Consider the following 9,673-nt stretch of genomic DNA (forward strand, 5'->3'; position numbering starts at 1 on the left):
TTGGTAGTTCAGTTAATTCATTAAATTCTACATATGAGTGAAATCATATGATACTTGTCTTTCTCTGACTGGCTTATTTCACTTAGCATAATGTTCTCTAGGTTCATCCGTGCTGTTGCAAAGGATAAAATGTTCTTCCTTTTTACGGTGGAGTAGTATTACATTGTGTAAATGTACCACAGTTTTTCCATCTACTTGTCTACTGATGGACACTTGGGCTGCTTTAAATCTTGGCTATCTGTACTAATAAAAGGGTAATATGCTAATTAGACCAGGAGACCTTCCGGACATCCTTCCAGACAAGGCCATGGTGGCGGGGCTGAGGCAGAGGAGGTTAGGGGCAATCAGGCCAGGAGGGGAGGGCAGTTGGGGGTGATCAGGACAGCAGGGGGTGGCAGTTGGGGGTGAGCAGGCCATGGATGGGGGCATTTGGGGCGATCAGGCTGGTGGGGGGGCAGTTGGGGGCGAGCAGGATGGCAGGCAGAATGGTTGGGGCAATTGGGCAGACAGCAGGTGAGCGGTTAGGAGCCAGTGGTCCCGGATTACAAGAGGGATGTCCCAGATTGGAGAGAGTGCAGGCCGGACTGAGGGACAGCCCCCCACCCGCCCCCGCCCACGAATTTTGTGCACCAGGCCACTAATTGTAAATAACGCTGCAATGAACATAGGGGTACATATATTCTTTCAAATTGGTGTTTTGGGTTTCTTTGGATAAATTCCCAGAAGTGGAATCCCTGAGTCATAAGACCGATCCATTTTTAATTTTTTGAGGTAACTTCATACTGCTTTCCACAGTGGCTGCACCAGTCTGCACTCCCACCAACAGTGCACAAGGGTTCCCTTTTCTCCATATCCTCACTAACACTTGTTGTTAGCTATACTTCTTAATGTATTTAAAAACCCAAAAGGAACACCTACATTAAAAGAACAGATCCATTTTAAAAAAAATTCCATTCTCCCATACTGCTTGGCTCTCCCCAGGCATGATTAGCAATGCGGCTGCTGTGGAGCAAACTGGACTGCACTGTGTGGTTCAGTTCCCTGCCCGACTGCTGCAGTGACAAGGGGCCAAAACGCTCAGAAATGTGGGCCGTGGCACTGGCCTCAGTCCTACTGACCCCACAGCAAAGACTCAGAGGTATTTGCACTGTGAATTCATTAGCTGCTATAAACAAGTGGGCTCACCTCTGCTTGCTCAGAATCTTCTCTAGCTTGGCATCCTCTGCTGTTTGAAGACCCAGTGTAGAAGTGAGAGGACAGACCAGAGCTAGATACTGGACAAGCTGGACATGCTGGCCAGGCCGATATGCTCTCCCCTTGCCTTGACTATAGAGCCATTCAGCTTTCAAACTGCAATTGGGGGACATAAAGAGAAGGTGACACCAGGTAGATAGTACTAGTATACAATTTTAAGCAACATGATCTCCCATCTTAATTACCTTTATAGCATTGTTGGATGTTTTTCATAAATAAAACTCACTCAACTTTTAATTGATCCTTCTGATTCACTCCCCTTTCTCTTAACATGACTCAAACCTTTTTTCTTGCTTAGGGGCATTTCCATAGATTTGTACTAATGGTTCCAAATATTTCAAAATTATTTTCAAAGAAGCAATACGTATTCCCTCCATTCACTGTTAAACTGAAGTACCCAAATATATTACAGATGACATGTGATAATAGTATTACAGTTATTTTTTGAAGAGCCCTTACCTTTTAGAGATATATACTGAAATATTCACAGATGAAATTATATGTAATCTGAGATCTGCTTAAAAGTAACACAGGAGAAGAGGAATAGGTGAAGTATGTTTAAATGAACAAGGTTGGCCATGAGTTGAAAACCACTGAAGTTAGATATTGGATTTGTGGGAGGTCATTCTATTACTGTTTATTTTTCCACTAGAGTCCCTGTGCACGGATTCGTACACGGGTGGGGTCCCTCCGCCTGGCCAGTGATCAGGGCCAATTGGGGCCCAGCCAGGGGGAGGGACCGCAGGAGGTTGGCCAACCACAGGAGGTTGGCTGTGGGAGCACACTGACCACCAGGGGGCAGCTCCTGTGTTGAGCATCTGCCCCCTGGTGGTCAGTGTGTCGTCATAGCGACTGGTCAACCGGTTGTTCAGTTGACAAGTTGTAAGGGTTGCTTAGGCTTTTATATATATAGACACATATTTGAATTGGTTTATTTATTTATTTTTGTTTAACATGCCATTGCCTTAATTTTGCCATTCTTAAACTTGGCCCTCAACTTGAAGTTGAGGTTGGATCATTTTGATATACTTTGTTTTGCTGTTTTTATACAATTAACTAAGCATTGCAGATAGTTTGAAAATCACTTCCAATTCACGACTATTTTCTTGGACCTTCATATCAAGGTATCCACATCATACAAACTGTACTGTCCAAAACTGTCAAGCCACCCAAGGTCTATTATAGACTGAAGAGAAATTGTCCTCTTGATAACTGGTTAAATCCTGCAAAAGAGTCATGGTGCAATACAATATAACAAGTTTAGTTAGCGATCTTCCAGGGTCACAAGAAAGGAAAGACTATTTCCTTCAGTGAGATATGTGGTATGCCAAGTAGATTAACTCAAGTCAGGTAACCCATTCTTAGTCTAATAAAATGTTTGTTCTATTTCAGGAAAACAGTTAAAATAAAGATCATTCAGAATCTTCATGAAATCTGCTCTAAGTTTCCATAAGTTCTGCCAAGCAAATCACTTGTTGAAAAGCTCTCCCTCCAAAAAGGTCCACAGCAAATGGCAACTGTCAACTTGAACATAACCAGCAAGCAACACTTCCATGTTGTAGATGGCGTGTAGTCTGGGACGAAGGAGCAACAAAAGTAAAAAGACAAAGAAGGCTCAGGCTCCAGTGCTCCACAGTATAAGTATGAGAAAAACCATAAACTGTGGATCATCAGTGAATGTAAAATGTTTTTCTTGCCTTTGCTTTTCATTCATCAAAAACATACCACTATACAAATGTATTAATCCATAAAATTTTCTCCTGGGTAAAAAAACTCCCTGCCAATTAAGAGACCATTGCCAACAAAAAGAAAAACAAAATTAACATTCATTCAGCTATAACATGACTTTCAAATCATTGGAATATGATATTTCTCTTGAAATTAAAGGAACAGTTACATAATATAAAAGGAGTAACAACTATTAAAAGAGAAAATGAAAACAACCTGCTCTTTAAAAAAAAAAAAAGAGAGAGTATTGAATAAAATGATACTGGTATTTGCTTTTAAAATACTCTAACAAGCCATAACCGGTTTGGTTCAGTGGACAGAGCGTCAGCCTGTGGACTTAAGGGTCCCAGGTTTGATTCTGGTCAAGGGCATGTACCTTGGTTGCGGGCACATCCCCAGTGGGAGGTGTGCAGGAGGCAGCAGATCGATGTTTCTCTCTCATTGATGTTTCTAACTCTTTATCCCTCTCCCTTCCTCTCTGTAAAAATCAATAAAATATTAAAAAATAAATAAATAAAAATAAAATAAAACACTCTAACAAAAAAAGTGGGGGATAGATGAAACAGGATCGGCAAAATCCTGGTAACTCTGGAGGCTGCATGGTGGGTACTGAGATGTTCCTATGTTAGGTACTCTCTCTACTTCCCTATATTTTGAATATCTTTTCAAAAAAAGAGAAACATCTCCAAAGTTCTGCTTCCTAACTAGGCTCTGATCTCTAAGCAACAGAGGCGTAGTTGTGTCCTGTAAATAGTAAAACAGATGGAAACAAATTCAGAAAGAAATCCAAATTCTCAGGTGCTATACAAAGGTGCTGGTCTTTCCACAGCTGCCCTTCTCCCACAGAAAGCACTAGCCAAAGCACCACAGGGTGGGTGACTGCTCAGTGACTCTTTCTATGATACACATACTTAAGATGTGGCTACCTGAAGTCATCCAAGAACCTAGGATACTTTTCATGAGGGAGAAAAATTTAACCTGGATGTTTTTAGGAAATAACAGGCTGAGTACATATGAAAACTGGAAAGTCCTTCCTATCCTCAGGACAATCCCCAAGGTTGACCAGGAGGACGTTTTGAACACTGCGCAGGCTACTCAATGATTTTTAAGACAATAGTTCTCCCTTAGCCTAATTCCTCCCCACCCCCCACCCCCAAATAGCATATTTCCAGAGATACTCTAAAACATGGGAGTACAGTGTAGACTCCAGGGTTGTCTCAGACATCACCTGCAATAGCATTTTTCTCACTAGTGTGGCATCAATAACAATCTAGATTCTTTAGTCTGAATATTTCTATTTACCCATTCTTCTGTGGACTGACATTTGGGTCATTTCCCAAAAGTTCCAAAGCAGGGGTCCTCAAACTTTTTAAACAGGGGGCCAGTTCACTGTCCCTCAGACCGTTGGAGGGCCGGACTATAGTTTAAAAAAAAAATATGAACAAATTCCTATGCACACTGCACATATCTTATTTTGAAGTAAAAAAACAAAACGGGAACAAATACAATATTTGTATTTGCATGTGGCCCGCGGGCCGTAGTTTGAGGACCCCTGTTCCAAAGAGCTCCCAATGTTAGAAGCTATTATGAATAGGCTGCTATGAACACGCTTGTACATATCTTTTGGTAGACAGAGCACCCATTTTTGTAGGGTATAGACCAGAAGTTAAACTGTTGGGCTACAGGGAATGTATCTGTATGTTTAGCTTCAGTAAATACTGCCAGTTTTTTGAAGTGATTGAACCACTTACATTCCTAGAACAGTGTATGAGAGTTCCAATTGCTCCACGTACTCACCAACACTTATTTGTGAGTATTGTCCATCCTTTTAATTTCAGCTACTCTGGCGGGAGCTGGTTGATTTACAGACTCCATAATAACCAGGAAAGATAATAATCTTTCTGGATTATCAAAAAGTCAAAATAGCCCTAGCTGGTTAGGCTCAGTGGTTAGAGTGTTGGCCTGCGGACTAAAGGGTCACAGGTTAGATTCTGGTCAAGTGCACGTATCTCGATTGCAGGCTCAATCTCATGCCCTAGTCAGAGTGTGTGCAGGAGGCAACCAATCGATGTTTCTCTCTGTCTCTCCCCCTCCCTTCCATTCTTTCTAAAAAATCAATAGAAAAATATCATCAGGTGAGGATTAACAACAACAAAAAAAGTCAATACAATGATTATCTCTAGTAGGGAGGGGAGTTTTATGATGACAGTGGGGCAAAGGACATCTCTGGAGTGCTGGCTGTTCCATATTCTCAGTGGGGATGATGTGGGTATTTGTAAATATCATTTTTGAGACTAGACCTGAATTATGAAACTTTGTGTTTTTTTAATCTGGGGGGAAAAAGAACTCATCTGAGAAAGGGTTGTTATTGTGCTGCCTTCCCCCTCTGCCTCCCTCCAGACTTTAGTGCAGGACCCTCACACAAAGGGAGGCTACCCAAGTGAATGCACTGTTCCCTACCTCCTGGAGTCTCTGAAGTTAAACATTTGTAAAACATTACACAGGAAGTTCAAAAAAGTACAAATTTCCTGAAAGTCACCTATTAAAACCACTTTCACAGTGTAGAAACATAGCCTTTGTATTATTATTCGGACTCAACAAATATTTTGTTTCTTAACACTTGCTTTAGTTCCTTCAAATCACTTCAATTCCTACTCCCTATCCAAAAGTAATGACTTATCATTTATTAAGCACTAGTGTATGACCAGTATTATGCTATTTATATCCTTTATCCTCATTACCTTGAAAGTGAGGTAGTATTCCCCACGTTTGACAGATGAGAGACTAAGGCTTGGAGAAGCCAAGGGCCCTGCCCAGGCCACACAGCTAATGGGCAGCAGGGAAAGATGTGATGAAGCCTTCTCTTGTCTCTCTTCACCAGGGCTCATCTCTCTTCCAGGTCTCTCTTTATGCCAGACTCTCATTTCTAACCATCTCTCCATGCTGCCTCCCACATGTGAAAATGTTGTCTACTCCCACAGAAAAATCCAACAACTACTTTCGCTTAAAGAAAGATCTGGAGAAGATAATCCAAGTAAATCCATATTCCAGCTTTAGAACTACCCACAGTTTGAAACAAAATAAGGTTCATGAGTACATGGCAACACTTACTACAGTATAAAGGAAAAAGTCACACTTTTTGGTAGATAAACTAGACTTGACATATGTCCCCCACCCCGCACCAGCACCACCACTGTGTAGCTCCTGGTTGCTATTCCTCACTGCCCCTTGCCTGATTCAGCAACTAGACGAAACTGCAGGGAAAAGAAAAGGAAAAGCCTGTGATCTACCACTCATGCCCTCACTAGGAAACCCCTCAAGGGCCTGCTGCCAGTCTCCAGGACAGAAGGGTAAAAAAAGGTGAGGAAGAATGTATGTGCTGAGTCCATAAATGCATGTACATATGCATTGAGGGGAGGAAGTGAAATGAGGCACAGAGATGAGAATAAACTCATTTCAGTTCTCACAATCCCCTCTAACTCCAACCACTTTGCCCACATCCTAGTTCCTTACCTCCCCTAAGCCTCTAATTCCACTGATCATGTGCCACTGTCCAAAAGACCCTACCGGGCAGGGTCCCAACTCCAAGGTGCGAAAACCATCAACGATCTACAGATGAGGGAGTCCTCATTTCTACTGCTTCACAGGTAGGAAAAGGGGAGGACCAATCAGCATGTCTGCTACCAGCTCCAAATTGGAACTCTGCATACATTTTCCCACAAAGTCTTTGTTCAAAATAAAGGGTAGTTGGGTCCTAAGTTATTCTTAATACTGCCTTACATATCTGGTGAACTGCAAGCTTTTGTGGGACTGATCTGAGACCCAACCTCTGGAACTGAAATTCTTTTGTAGGAAGGATAGAAAATCCTAAGCGAGCAGCACAGAGTCTGCTATATGACTGCACTAAGGATCTTCATTTCAAATGCACATTTAAAGAAATATTCAGTTTATTAATCTGTCGAAAGCTAGAAATGGTCTTTTTAGTAACTTGCATAGTAAATGTGATGTTAAAAAGGTCATGTTCACCTTTCTTTCTGAGAAATCACATATCCATCCAGGACTCTGAGGTTTAAGCACCAGCTGACGATGTACGGCCGATAGTCGAACCCTGGAATGGAAGGTGTTGCCATCACACAAGGATTGCTCATGATCGACAACTGTTCCAATTCAGTTAAGGATGCCAAAAAAGAGATCTGGAACAAAGGATATGTCTGTTGAACAAATTGGACTATTCAGTGCCAAGCGCAAGGCTTTCGTGATTACACATCATTGGCAATTTGAGAATGTAACAATTCCCCTCTTGTTCTGAAAAGCGACAAGTAACACTCTTATATTATCCACTGACTTCCAAATTCCAACGATATGGCCATCTGCCCTTGCTGCACAATGTCGCTTAGAAAGCATCAGCACTGCTTCCCAGCAAAGACAACTGAAAACCCAATAGCAGCCAGAGGAAGGTGCACAGTGTGCCTTAACCTCTTTAGTGTAGATGTCCCTCTACCTCCAATCACTTACAAATGGAGTAACTGCACATTACATATGAAATTATGCCTTCATGATCCACTGACATTAAGAAAAAAATGGAAGGAAAAATAATGATCAGCTAGAGCCAGTGTTTCATCTTGATGCAGTTTCTTCCAAGAGGTTCACAGTCCAACAGTGAGCTCACAACTTTCTTCTGTGTTTCTCCTCCTTTCTCACAACTTTGCAGCTTCCTGGTTCCCAGAGAACACCCTCAAATTTTACCTCATTTAAGTCCCGAATTCCATTTTCCGCCAAAGAAAGGATAGCAAGACTTCTCGGTAGATAAGCCGGTACCATTCTAAGAGAGGTGATGATGTTTCCATGTAAAAGCAGGGTCTTAAAAGTAAAAACAACATGACTTACAAATGAAAAGATTATAAATGAATGGGTCTATTTTGACAAAAACCAAAATGGTATGTGTGAAAACAGGGACCTATTTTATTATACATCTCATAGCACACAAATCAAAGACTTAATGGTAGAAGAGTCATGGGTTGTTGTCTGGTCCACTCTCTTTTCTTGTCCACATTCTAAGCCTAAGAAAGTTTACATACTTGTCCAAGAACACATGCTAGGTGTAGCAACTAGCATTTCATGAAATTTAGTTTATTAAAACTTAAGCAATTTCCAACAAACGGTTCATTACTTTTTAAAACATCAATATAGAGGTTGAGAAAGAAACAGAAAGAAAACACTTATTAAAACAACCATGTATAAAGCAAATTTTCCAAAAGAGAAGGAGGAAGGGAGAAAGAACGGGAGGGAGGGAGGAAGAGCGGAAGGGAGGGAGGAGGAGAGGAAGGGAGAAAGGGAGGGAGGGAACACACAATCCATAATTTGCTCTAATTCCCCTGATCATGTGCCAGCGTCCAAAAGACCCCATCAGGCAGGGATCCCAACTCCAAGGTGCAAAAACTATCCATGATCTAGAGATGAGGGAGTCCTCATTCCTACTGCTTCAGGAAAAAGGGAGGACCAATCAGCATGTCTGCTACCAGCTCCAAACTGGAACTCTGCATGCATTTTCCCACAGAGTCTCTGTATTCTCTTGGAAACTAAAAGCTTGATCAAGCTAGCATGTGCTACTCGCAGATGAAGCTGACTCAAGGTCAGCAACAATGAGGAACCAAAATCTCTCTGAACACCCAGATTCTAATAAGATAATCATGCCTCCATTTCAGAAAAAAAAAAAGTTTAATCATCTTCAGTTCATTTGAATTCTCTTAGTATCTGACTAAATCAAATTGTTTAGAATAACTACTGCATGTTCTGCTAAAGATGTGGGGAAAGCTGAGCTAATAGCACTTCTTCTAAAGCTTAATGAGTTCATCTAATATTAATATCCAATGAAGCAAAAATATGGAAAATGCCTACATATGTCTTTTGAAGCTGTGAATTCAACTGTTACTTATTTGGTTGCATGATACATTTTCCTCCATAAAATGTGCGATATGGCACAGGTTTATTTTTTAAAATTAAAGTGAAGATAATTTTGATAATTTAATAATACCTGTTACTAAAAAACAAACAAACAGCAATTCCGAGCGTCAAGAGCACAGGCTCATGTTCAGGAATAATTATGCTCAACCTCGCCAACATGCTATGTACTTACTGCAAAGCTGCTAGCAGGCTGGTTGGACATGAAGGGAATTTCATGTTTGAAGGACAGTAAATAAGAATTAACCTTAATTACAATTACCAGTTTTAATTACATCAGTTATAGACACTAAAAACAAAAAGTTTCACACTGTAATAGAATTTTTATTGTAATGAACACAGTCTGTTCTTTATATGTAGCAGTCTGCTTTAAAGTTAAACAGATAACTTTCTATTGGTATTTTAGTATAAAATTTCAGAAATGACATAGAACACACACTTACCTTCAGTGATACCAACTTAGATATATCACCTATCTGGGGTAAGTTATTGTCTGATAAATCAAGGTGCTGTAGAGCTGTGCAGCTATTGATTTGCTCCATGGCCTAGCACAAGAAAATTATTATGTCAGTTCACGCAAACAAAATCAAAATAAAGCAACTTCCTTGGTTTCTTGTAGCTGAGTCTCCTCCCTCCTCTGCTTATTTATTTCTTTATTTTAAAAAATATATTCTTTATTGATTTCAGAGAGGAAGGGAGAAGGAGAGATAGAAATATCAATGATGACAGA

The 9,673-nt window shown here is 40.7% G+C and overlaps 1 protein-coding gene across 1 annotated transcript in view; it reads right to left on the minus strand.

Annotated features, from left to right (window-relative positions):
* Positions 1 to 9,673, minus strand: part of CEP97 (centrosomal protein 97kDa) — a 24,303-nt gene that overhangs the window by 9,676 nt on the left and 4,954 nt on the right. Inside the window, exons 4-7 of the mRNA XM_005867969.2 lie at positions 9,387 to 9,488; positions 7,729 to 7,842; positions 7,009 to 7,175; positions 1,186 to 1,350 (exon numbers count right to left, since the gene is read on the minus strand). Of these exons, the coding sequence (XP_005868031.1) occupies positions 1,186 to 1,350; positions 7,009 to 7,175; positions 7,729 to 7,842; positions 9,387 to 9,488 (548 nt within the window). The remainder of the gene's footprint in view (positions 1 to 1,185; positions 1,351 to 7,008; positions 7,176 to 7,728; positions 7,843 to 9,386; positions 9,489 to 9,673) is intronic.

The sequence above is a fragment of the Myotis brandtii genome, unplaced genomic scaffold (assembly GCF_000412655.1).
Source record: "Myotis brandtii unplaced genomic scaffold, ASM41265v1 scaffold257, whole genome shotgun sequence".
NCBI lineage: Eukaryota > Metazoa > Chordata > Mammalia > Chiroptera > Vespertilionidae > Myotis > Myotis brandtii.